Source organism: Planococcus citri, chromosome 1 (assembly GCF_950023065.1).
Source record: "Planococcus citri chromosome 1, ihPlaCitr1.1, whole genome shotgun sequence".
NCBI lineage: Eukaryota > Metazoa > Arthropoda > Insecta > Hemiptera > Pseudococcidae > Planococcus > Planococcus citri.
In genome coordinates, this window is record NC_088677.1 from 39,232,611 (window position 1) to 39,245,630 (window position 13,020).

At 34.2% G+C, this 13,020-nt stretch overlaps 1 protein-coding gene across 1 annotated transcript; it reads right to left on the reverse strand.

Annotated features, from left to right (window-relative positions):
• Positions 1-1,780: 1,780 nt before the first annotated feature.
• LOC135831855 (uncharacterized) lies at positions 1,781-8,312 on the reverse strand. Its single transcript, XM_065344671.1, has 5 exons — positions 7,827-8,312; positions 3,868-4,003; positions 3,636-3,751; positions 2,836-3,061; positions 1,781-2,411 (listed from the first exon to the last, which is right to left on the reverse strand). The coding sequence occupies exons 1-5, from the start codon at positions 7,924-7,926 to the stop codon at positions 1,979-1,981; spliced, it is 1,011 nt and encodes a 336-aa protein (XP_065200743.1). The 5' UTR covers positions 7,927-8,312; the 3' UTR covers positions 1,781-1,978.
• Positions 8,313-13,020: the final 4,708 nt, after the last annotated feature.

Here is a 13,020-nt window from a genome sequence, read left to right on the forward strand (position 1 = left end):
TGGGGGTTTCTGTAACTTGCTGGAGTGGGCTCGAACAGTTCGAACATCCCTAAAGATTAATTTAATGATCCAAATTCGAAAACAACTCAAATCCGGGTGGCGTTGACGTCTGACTCACCGCGAGTCCTGAAACTGCCTCTAATATACAAATAGAAGTCGACAAACGCATTTTCTTGCGGAGAAATTTAATATGTTCCTTCGGCTCAATTTTCAAACTGTGATCCAGGAAACAGAAAAAAAATGTCGCAGCAGCTTTCACTTTCACTCTTTCATATTTTTCGAAAAGCGAAAACTCGAAAAGAATCTCAACCCAAATAACCCAATCCTAATCCCACCTGACGGAAAATCGGCACACAAACGTGCAAAATAGACAAAAGAGAAAAATGTACGCATAAACGTGAAAAGTAGTTGCAGGTGGTAATTCTAATTTGAATGATAAGACTGATAAGTAGTGATGCAGTGAAGCTGAAGCAGATTTTCATTTTTTACGGACCAAATTCAATTTATTTTCCATGATTCTTTTTAATTTTGCGGGGGTTTTTGTTCAAATATTGATTTAATTTGAATTTGTTTTATAATCGCAAGATGTGGGTTCTATTCTATTGTAGCATATTAATGTTTACTACGCCATTTGCTGCTTTTTTCTTCACGAAGTACGTTTGCGATGACATATTGCATTACAGTGTTTTTGCTAGTAATTTTCTGTCCACTATTTCCGCTGTAATTGTGGTGAATATCATTATTTTCGTGTACGTTTATCATGCTTGGAAACAAACCGTAAAACCAACACCACCGGAAAAAGAAGACTAAGAGTTGCAACATTTCTTACACCTACTTCATCGATGTTTTTGGGGTGTGTTGTGTTTTACTCTTGATTTATAACTTCACTTGAAAAAATATCCGATGGAAATTCCTTTTACTCGCAGAATTCCTAGAATGTTCTGTTCCGGAGTTCCGGGTGTTTTATTTTAAGAGATTATCGCATTGCCAATTTTTGTTACCGATGTATAGTAATCACGAGTATGTACAGAATCTACTTTTATAATAATTCATTTTTAATACATCATTATTTTTATTATTCCTTCGTAATTTGTTCATCTCCCAACACTCATTGTCATTGAGGTAGAATTTATTTGATAACCAACGTTATATGTAAAATCCTCATCCAATCGTTAGGTTCTGAAAGACCATCATGACGTATGTGTAATTGTGTACCTAGATAATTTTGTTCGGGGTCTCTTCTGTATTTTTAATTAAATGTGAATTTGCAGTGCTCTCTTGCCGTCTTGCCTGAAAAATCAAACTATATTCAGAAAGCGTCTGATTGTGCCCAAATTTTAATCTGCACTTATCTCAAGTTGAATTTGTGTTATTCTTAATGTACAGTACAGGTATTTCTTTCGATACAATTTTATGTCGAAAAAGTCGTCTGATAGTCTACACATTGTGAAATAATTCGTCTCAAAATATTTCAAAGAAAAAAAAAATGCGAGGATAGGTTTCTAAGTTACCGAAGCTATAGATGCCTCAACCTACATATTAATTTCCCTTGATCATAGAAATTAAACCTCGATGCACATCTGACTTGGAAGACTTTAGAACGGATTTAATAAAATGCATCACTCTTCAAAATGCGCTAATGTAAATCTAATCTACCTACCTAGAAGAATTCGAATAACTTTTTCCAGTTTATCCGTAATCATATGTAGAATTCGTTACCTATATACTCAAGGTACCTTACAGTTTCACGATTGAAGAACTGAATTTAAACAGAACTATCTCAAAATATAAGTCGTTTACTCGGTAATAATACAAACATTTTTCTTCGATAAAAAAATACGTAATACATATTATATAAAAAAATCTTCTATATACAATATAAAATAATATCACAGCGTCACAAAATTGTACGCGAATTTCATAAATCATTAAGGCGTGGGTAGGGGTACCGCGTGAATTGTACAAGCACTGCTTTCAGTCAACGATTTAAATTATTAATTAAACTATAATTACGATAATTTACATTAGAATCAATGGTAACTACGCTACTATCATTCACGTTTCTATTATTATCGCAGTTCTTGCGACTGACGTTCGTATTTTTATAAATGCTATTATTTTTACTTTTTAATTCATTAAACTTATATGGTAATTTTAAAATATTTAAATTCTGCTTAGAAAATTTCTTATGTATTGGTGGTTCAAAATTATCACAATATGAATTTCTTGCTTTGTGGAAATTAGAATATCTATCGGTATTAGAATCACAATATTTATCTTGTTGCGGTTTAAACACAATTGACAATTTTTTCTCCAATTTATCACAATTTGGAAGTAACTGACTTCTGTAGCCATTTTCCGCTTCGGATATAATTTTTACGTTATTCATATCAGGAGCGTTGAACTTCTTTCTAAAACGAAAACAAAACAAAGAACGTTAATACAACGTAAATATTCAACGAGTAATATTTCAAAAATATGTAGCCTAATGAGCATTCTAATTCGTGTATTTTTTTCAGCATTCCTTTGTCGCTTCTCAATCCAGCATTTTCACCCGATTAATACCCGTATTTTTCAACGAAGATACCCGTAGGTATACTGCGAACATGAACGCCCAACGTACGAAACATCATTTTTTACAAAAACAATGGTATATGTATAATACACAACGCTGACAGAATGTTAATTCAACAATTGAACGTCGAATTACTAATGAATATTTCATTACACGAAGTAGTAGCGCGATATCAAACAGCATAAAACATAACTACTGCGTAGCATTGCATTTAAAGTTGATCATTAAAACATATAGGTAGGCCATAAATGAGCACCAACCTTAAATGCGTCGACGTAAAACGACCATTTTGAGGCACATCAGATCTCAGCATTTTGACGGCAATAAAAATTAGTATCACTAACACCATCAATCCGCAGATAGGAACTGCAATTAATACCGCTCTAAACCATATTTCGGTGTTGGTGTAGCTATTGAAAGACGACGATTTGCTGTAATTGCCAAGAAGTAATTCTTTCATTTTTTGCTCATCTGGTTCGTTAATGTCTGTAAAATAAACAAACACGTTAATTCAATTCGATTTCAGTATGCAAATTATAAAATCTGTGTAGATCATGATAAGGCTAGATTGGTTCACGACACATCGAACGGCTAAAATTTTAACATTTTCCTCGCATTTTGTCATGTTTCAAGAAATTACAGAATCTGATCCAAACTCCGATCCAATTAGATCAGGTAAGGTCAAATTAAATCTGAAAAATGTTCAGATCTGATCTGATCACGTCCAGTACATTCAGATTCCATTAAGTTTCCCTAATTATATCTAATCAGGTCTGCACAGATCCGATCTGATCAAATCAAATAAGGTAAGTATAATCTCGTTGAATCAAATAAATTTTTTTCATTTCATTTTCAATTTCCAGAAATTTCATGAAAAAAATTTATATGTAGGTAGGGTACCTATTTTGAATTGACTTTTATACTTTTCTCCATGCGAGATTACAATTTACATGTATTAATGAAGGAGCCCTTCAAGCTGTAACTTCAATCCGACCTAATTCAAATTGCAATGAAAATTTTAAAATTCTATCCGACAAGTCATTCCTGTTTAAGAACTTACGTATATCATTCATGTCGTTGTTGCACATGTCAGAAAAGCAGCAATCGTAAATGAGTTCGGAATCCACTGAAGATGAATTTGTCGTCTGATTAGAATAATCTGAGCAGCGTGTTTTTCTATGTGGAAAAAAATCAAAAATCGGTATTAATTCTACCATGCGAATAACCAACTCAATTAACCAATTAAAATTACATTAGGTAGGTAAGCTGGGAATGTATTTGCATTTGCTTACTTTTCTACGAAGTCTAAACATCCATATTGCACAGTGCCCTGTTCGAATTTCTTGAAACACCCGCTTTCAGATTTGCACATGTAACTTGTGGTAATACAATTTGGTAAATTACAATAACAATGAATCTCATCTGAACCTAGAAAAAAAACAACAAAAAATTACATAGGTAAGATTAAAAATTTCAAAACCAGAACAAACAAAGAAAATGTGTAAGTACAAAAAAATCGCATAGAGTCGCTTGGAAATGAGAAATTTCCAATAAAATTGGATTCAAGGTGTTCAAATTTGAAATTTATTTCACCAATATCAAAGAAAGCCTCGAAGGGTTTAGAGACTGCGCAATATGTGGATTTCCGTGTACCGCCTCATATTCAACTCGCAGGTAATAAATTCTAGAGGAAGTTATAAATCGAAAAAATTTTAAATCCACATTACTAGGTAACTCGTATTAAAAATAAAGTCTAACCACAGATCCCAAAAATTGCTCTCGTACCTACTATACCTACCATATACCTACATAGCAATTACGCTAGAATGCGAACCCCACAATTTTCCAGTCTCGTATTGACGGTTTAGACCTATAGACACACCTCAATCATCATAATGTGATTTCGATTCTAATCACATAGATTGAGACAAAAATTGGTAGTCTCTTGGTAGCCGTCAATCATCATTCAAGATAATTTGAATTTCAAAGCTATACAACTTGTACACGCATACACATAAATTGAATCACGAATTAAAAGGAAATGCGACGAGAATAGTACCTGAAGAATCACCTTATTATTTTTAGTCGAAGAAGAAAAAATGCGCTTTCAAAGATAATAACAGTTCGCCGGTAATAACGTTACAGAGAGAAAGAGCTGTAAACTTCTGAGAAACATAATAAGAATTTGCGGAGGGCTCTTTTTAACAATACTGCGCTCACTACATTCATTCCACATAGTCATCTATAAAATGTAATCTTACGTTAGGTACTCTTCTGAATCCATTCATTTCGTGCGATCGTGCCGCCCATCATTCGTTAATTCAATGCGGTATACACGTTCAACAATAATAGACCTCCTCGAAACACAGCCAACTTAATAACTTGTTACCTTTTTTTACCTCTGCACTGCACAGCCAGAGCATATGAAATGCATAAAGGTAGAGCAATAGCTATATACGTATTTGTAAGTATGTCTCATGCGTATAGTACTTCTACCTATGTAAGAAGAAACTTCCATCATTTCTGTTTCTATGCACAATCGCACATGTAGGTAGGTACTAGGTAGGTATCAAACAGTCTAAGTACTTTTGAGACTTTGAGTCTCACAGAAACTTCATCAAATTGATTTTTATGAAGAGTAACCGACTAGAACTGGAACGTATGTACTTTATAACTTTAGTGGAAAATTTGTATATTTTCTAATTTCAAAAGAGAAACTGTAATGCGTACGTTGATGTGGATTAAAGATAAGTACCTGCCTATATTCGGAATCATTGCCCAAGATTTTCCAGGACTGGTGAACAGAAAACAGAACAGAACTAGAACACTATGAATGGAACAATAAACACAATTATAATCGAAACAGAACAATACCTTTCAATTTTATTCAAATTATTCCCTATTTTTCATGTTTTAGACACTTCGTTTTTATGATACAAAGTTTCGTTTTGTCTTTTAAAAGCTTAATTTTCAAAGTAAAAAACTTTTTACTATGAGAATTAAGTAGGTAATCATGAGAGTGAAGAAAAAATAACTGCCAAAGTGAGAACACAACAGAACAAAATAGAACCAAATTAACGTAAACAAAACACTTTACTACGAAAAGTTTTTGTTCATGAATACAACAGAACAAAAATGAACTATAGTTTCGTTCACTAGCCCTGAGATTTTCTCAATGATCAATGAATGGGAGCGGAGAATTTTCAACATAAGCTTCAACCATCGGATCTACACTCATTTCCAATAATTTTTATATTGTCATAATTTCACGCGAACTTTTCTGTCTCTATATTACAGACAAGTGGCTAGGCACCTACATTTTTCCAAATTTGAAAATATTCTGATAAAAATGAGTCGGAAAAAATTGAGCTTTCCAACTTTTCTGAAATTGCAATAGGTACCTATACGATATGTTTCGAGTTGATAATGCTAGACTTGAATTTAGCCTGCTGGGTTGAATCGAAAGGGAGCCAGGGGGTTCTCAAAAATGGTGAAATGTACAGGAAAAAGAGAAGCCAAAAAATCAAGCAATCACATTCACAAATCGTGTTACCTACGTGTTTTTCGGGAGGTGAAGACTCGGATTTGTCGAATTTATTCATTTATTTCACGTTGACAACCTATATTTTCAATTAAAAAACTTCCTTTGAGGTGCATACCTACTCGATATTTTTACGCACCCTGTACCACGACCTATTATCTCATTAAAAAGTGGAGTAAAAATGAAATGTAATGTAGCATCAATTTTCGTGCAAGTTTCCCTTAAGCCCTTCACAGCCCTTTCACCATCAAACCCAAATCACCTGTTTACTTCTTGAAAGTTTACAATTTCTATAATCCATCAACGTATTCCCGGTACGAAGGTGAGACCTACAAATATGAGGGAAAAAAATACGAAAACAACATCTAGAAAAAGTGCATCGTCTCCGGCACAAAACATCGCCGACATTACAAAGCTAAGAGAATGTTTAAAATAGAAACCATTCGATAACACTGCAGGGGTCCTTTTCGAAAAACAATAGAAGATATCTGTAGCGATATCGTCGTTTTTTGAAAGGATTTTGTAAGGACTAAAACGTCCATTCGAACATCATTAGAGGTAGACTGTATTCTGTTCTTTCAGTTTCACCTCACATATTCAATGAAAAGAGTAATCTATACTCAATTCAATACACTGACGATAGGCCTCGAACCAGAAGTGCACACGTACCACAAGTACTCTGATCAATTGATCGTCATTCACGACTACATAATCAATTGAGAGGATCTGTTTATGGGAAATTCAGACAGCCTACAAAGATTACACAGGTACCTAATGGCTCAATAATTGCTTTGGCTGATAAGCTGAGGAAACAAAACTGACCCACTAGCCACAGACCGCACTCTAGGAACATCCTACATCATCTGTCTCATTTTCATAGCCCACCTATCTTACAGAATTCCACTCGCGGAATTGATACAAAATGATATAATGCTTTACTTTTTATAGTAGGAGTAACATTATTGTAATTCAAATTACGCGATTCCAATCCCAATTGATCGGATCAATGTACCTATGTATTAATGTATGATTGTATGCATGTATGAAGACGTATGAATGATGCACATTATGTTATCAGTTCAATCTCAAGATAGGATATGGATAACCACACATGCATGCATTATTACTGGATTTCATTTCATAACAACATAAAACTGAGCGAGTAGATAGTTCAGATAGGTAAGTAGGTATACAGCATACACATACAGGTACATCTGTGGCATCCGGAAACCAGAGAGGATATAAAAATGGTATGAAGTTGACTTTATAGCATCTACTTTTACAGGTAAGTCATTAGGTATTCACAAATTGGATCATTTTTTTAAAAGTCAAAAATCTCTATCAAATTCGCTAATCTCTTCACACATTTGACATTATTTACATATATGTACCTATTACCTACCTACCCACCTATCATTTCGTTTCCCCAGAGTAAGCAATGCATTTTTTCACGATCAAGAAACCACCTCCCTCCAGAGAAATTTCAAGAAACTTAGGTAACTCTTCACCTTCAAAATGACTTGAAATTATGCAGATAAGAATGAGAAAACATCGTGATTCACTACTACATTAGCACTTCTGTCTACGAGAGTACGAGGAGTATAACTTACTGTAAAAACCAAAACGAACTGGCAGATGTGCGGAATATTTACATCATAATTTCAAAAGTAGATACGTATAAAAGTATTGGATTGTAAAACGAAAGATTACCTGCATCAACGGATTCTGTGCTACTTTTCATCATCACAGCACCATATACATTACATGCCAAACACATACACACCACCGAGTATCTAAATAATGGTAACATTTTCACGTCACTGCGAGCACAGTTACACTACACTCCGAATAGGTGTATTATTTTGAAAAAAAATCAACGTTTATGCCGAGACATTAATATCGTACAAACGAAAAATTATCCGCACTTCAAAAACAGAGGAACCACCGTGCACATAACCACATCTCACTAACACAAGCCATACCGCCGAATTACAGTATTCGCCATCAGCGCCAGCGCCTGTGAACAAGCCAAGAACGCACGAAATAGACTGACTAAATATTAGGTTGGCGCCAGTGCGCTGTTAAGCGCCAGTCAGGAGATAATTTTTAGATGAGTGCTTACCAACTGATTCTGGTTTAGAAGGGGGGATAAATGCATTCGAGTAACGCGATCGAGTTTACCGGGAGACGGAGACCGGGACCGGCGGACCGGCGGCGGTGGCGGCACCAAGTAGTCGGTCGCAATGAATGCGTGTCCTGTCCTGTTCTGTTGTTGGAACTGTGGTTAGTTATTTATCTACGCATTCGTTGCATTTTACTCCGAAAATCGTCTCTGTCTCTGTCTCTTTGCTTTGCTTTTGACGTTATAATTCTTTGTTATTATGTTGTTTAGCAACTCGATCATTGATCGAGAAATGCACACGGCGTTCTTCGGTCTGCATCTTTCCCCATTAAAGCGACCGTACCTACCTTACCTACATAGGTTACTACTTTGTGTTTTTACAAACCACTCGAAGGTCTTTGTTAAAAACTAAAAGGAAGTTGTATGTTCGATAATGGGTCAAAAATTACAGGTGATGGGTGATTCATGTATGTAGGTACCATTATATTTTCATCGTTACCTTTTCCTTCTTTCAAAACAGGGATATATTTAAATGGGAAGTGGCTGGGTAAAAAACATTTTCATTAGTGCCAGTTTCAACTTTTAAAGGAGGATTGGGGTGAAAATCACCCCCATTCCAAGAGTCCAGTTTTTTTGAAAAAAAATGATAATTTTCCAAGCATTTTTGCACTATTGTTTCACTGGGACAGTTGGATGCACACATCACTTCTTTTTTCGTTTTTTTGAGAGAAAGGGGCCTTTTTTCCACTTCTGAAGCATACATCAAGGGTATACCCGACACTATTTACTCGACATGATACCTTTCACTCAAATTTCAGTCGCTGAAGCCCCTCCTTTTTTAAAAAAAAATACATTTATAAGTAAATGACATAGACATTTGGTTTCCGTCCCCCGGGAAACTTGATTTTGCTCCCTCTTGATTTTGCTCCCTCAATCACCTAAAAAAATGTGATGACAAAATTACTTGGAAATCACTTGGTTTGGACTTTGGACACAAGACCCAACTATCCCCTCGAAGAGAAAATCTTGGAACCGGCAATGTTTTTCAAGTACGTACTCGTACCTACTCGTATGTATGTACCTAACGTATGTAGTATGAAAACCGTTTTCAGTGAACGCTAATAGTAAGCGGATGGTAGGTATAGCTAGTAGCTACATCTGAGAAAGTACAAAACTTACAGAGATCGTTTATAAGTACCTAAGTATTTTTATTTTAAGAGAATATGCAGCGATGGTGAAAATTTAGGCTCTCACTTTTACGCAGAAGTAGGTATCATGTATGTATTGTGTTTCATTATTGACAAAAATTGTTTCGAGAATGCTGATTTCATCAAATTCAAATACTTGATCATCTTTCTAGAACCGGTTAGATTAAAAACGAGAATTTTCTGTGTTTACCTTGATCATCTCCGTAAAAATTCCATCGAAAGTACCTGGTAAAAAAAAAAGCGACGAAGCAACGATGGAAAGAAAATTCAATATTTTTCTCGATGTTTACACTTCACATTCATGCGAATACGAATTAGTTTGAGAAATCACATACTAATGTGAGTTTATATCCACGCTTAAAATATACATAGTTACATCAACCCAGGAAACAAGTTTTTGATACAAACCTTTCAACGGCAACATGATGAGTTGAATTTACAAGAAAAATTTCCGCAATACAATGTAAAAAAATGCCTACCTATTTACTTAAGCAATTGTTGACTTTCAATGACAATAGACAAAAACTACATCCATTATGAATATTTTGAAATTATTCTAGGTACCTTTTGAGTGAGTAGGTAACCCAACCCTTTAAAACATTGAAATACAAAGTGTATCAATTCATAAGTTGAAAAAAAAAGCAAATTACGGTAGTCTATCTAAGTATTATATAAGAAAGTAGAATGTACATACGAGTAGATATCATTTTTGACGATTATGTTGTGGTTTCAAGCACAAATGTCATTTTTGACATTGAGTTGAGAATCGCGCACATAAAGTGAACATGCACGCAAACGTCATTTTTGAATTTTGACATAATGTTGAATTAAATAAAAAGATTAATCCGAGTTTTTAGAAAAAGGTTTACTCAATTGGAATAAATCAGTGGTGAGTGGAAGGCTTTTTTTCTAGGAGCACGTGGAGCTGGGAGTCTAAAGAAAATTTCGAAACCATCGAAAAATTGCAAAAAAACAAACAACTTTGAGAATTAGTATGCCTTAAAAAAGAAGTGACAAAAAAGGTCTGAATCATTGCGTATCTATATCTAAAATTTAAATCCCTGACAGTGGGTATCTCTGCAGGGTATCTCTAGCAATCTACCTAATTATAGGTGACCAATTTGCATTTTTTTAAACGATTTTTCTTATTTCTGAAAAAAAAAGAAAACGAAAATTGCGAGATAGGTATTATATTATATTATATTATGTTGTTTGCAAGACACTGCAATTTTCCTCAAATTGCCCAATGTCAGAAATGTTGAAGCAAACATTAAAATAATTCCCACCCCACGTATTGGAGTGCAAGTAAAAGCTGACTTTTTTCCACTAAATTTTCCTTTAAAATGAATGTGATTGATGGAGTGGCTTAATCAACGTCAAGATAGTGAAAAGTTTCAAGTTTGGCGAATAAAATCAATAATTACCTAACTGAAGGTTGAATAAAATACTTACATGTGGACGATGCAAAGCGAAGTTTTTTTCTGTAAGGTCATAATTTTGTACGTATTTTGGTCATACATTTACCTACGCAGAAACGTAATAAAGAATTATTCTCGGTGTTATAGCAAGGAATAAAATTACAAATCCAAACACATAGGTACTTATCATCATAAAAAATTGGGCTTCAACAGGCCTACCCAAGATTTAATAATGGTGAAATAGACGATAATATCAAGTAGACAGTCTTATTATCCTCTTCTCTAAAAAAAAATCATGATTTTGTGGAAAGTAAATTTGATTTAATGTGTATAATATTTTTCGGTTCGTTAAACTGAAAAGCATAGCAAGCTTCATATTTTACGAAGATTTTTAATTTCCAATTATGTGTATAGTAGGTATAAGTAGAAAGCTGGTATCAATTTTTAAAGAGAGGTTGGTATCGAGAAACATTCATACGAATAATTTTCTACTCTCATGAATAAGATTCCATTTTTAAAAAATTACAAAGTTTTCCACATTTTTAATTCGAAATTCCAAGTTGAAAATTTTATGAAATTTTGATGTAGGTACCTATCAAAGCTGATTTGTTCTCACTTTAGATTTCATTCTCTTTTGCGCCTTCATTTTCGATTATTCTTATTTTTGCACTTATAGTAGGTACCTAATACCTATTTATTCAGTTTTTAATCTGAATTTCACGAATCAAGATCCTGAATTGAGATTTTGAAAAAATGTTTAGAGGAACAGCTGGGAAATCATGAACACAGTGTGTATAGTATAATAATTAATTGATCGAAAATTTTATGAAACCGTCCAAACTTGAGGATCGTTGTATTTCCCCTTACCTACTTTTGATGTATTTCGCTAAATATTAAAACTGCGATAGAATTTCTAAAAGAGGGAAGAGCAAGCTCAAAAATTGAAATTTTAGCTACATACGTAGGTATAGGTACTCGGTATCTCGTTTTCGTTGTCAGTCTCGCTATGTATTAGGTAGTCTACCATAATTCACAATTAGAAAGTACTTAAAGTAATACTGAAGAGTAAAGACCTACCTACGTTAACCTATGTTTATCTTCGGTAATTTTTTCAAAACAAAATTCTGATTGAAATTCTTTGGAGCATGAAAGAAGAGTCTTCTTATTTCAAAAATTATTTAAAAACAAAAAGTGTCAGGATACTTAGTCTAAGTAGAAAACGTACCTATCATCTCAACAAAGGTAATAAAATTTGCATAACTTCCATAATACAAGCGCAAAACTTAAGCTACCCACCCTACATTACCTACTTACTAAAAATGAAGAAGTTCACATAAAAGTGAACGTTTACATTTCGCAATGGTCAAAAATGAACAGTACAAATGACAGTAGGTACCATAACCACGGATGGACGAACCCATTTAGAGCATAAACTCGAATCAGTTGTTGAAAATGTTGATAATTAATATGGAAACGTGATGGAACAGAGAGGGACAAATACAAATACTGGGTGGGAATACGTTTCTTTTCATCTTTATGTAATTAGATGAAAAGATTAGTTTTTAAGACAAACATAAGAAACCTCTTAGCCTCTTCGGAACGCATAGCTATAGAAATAACATCGTCGCTATTATGTTGGTATTGTGGTTATGGGATGACTGCAGATAGATAATAACGGTAAAGGGAACTGCGGTGGTGCTTTCCATTCCATAAGCTAGTAACAGGATGAGAATGCGAGCCGGTTCCTGACTCTTTAAACACATTCCTTGAAAAGCCGCTGCTGTTCGATAAAAACTGATTCATTATACGCACTCTACCGTCGGTATAACCGGTCTTTTCTAAATAAAAATGATACCATTCGAAATGATTAAATTAATTTTTTCCGTTTGCTTTTAGGCTAATGGAGTACAGCAGAAACCAATTTGAGATATTCGTTTCGTAGAATTACCAACCGTGTGCTGCATGGTTTATGTTACACTTATACGTATAAATGTTTATTTTTTCCACTATGCAAGCGAAGGTAATGGTTTTAAGCGTTGACAGACGACCATTAATCACTGAGATGAGGTGCCCAAAAAAGTTTCGAAAATCGAAAATTTTGATGTGTTTGTTTTTACTTTTTTTTTCAACATCATACTGATCATCCTGCTTGCGAA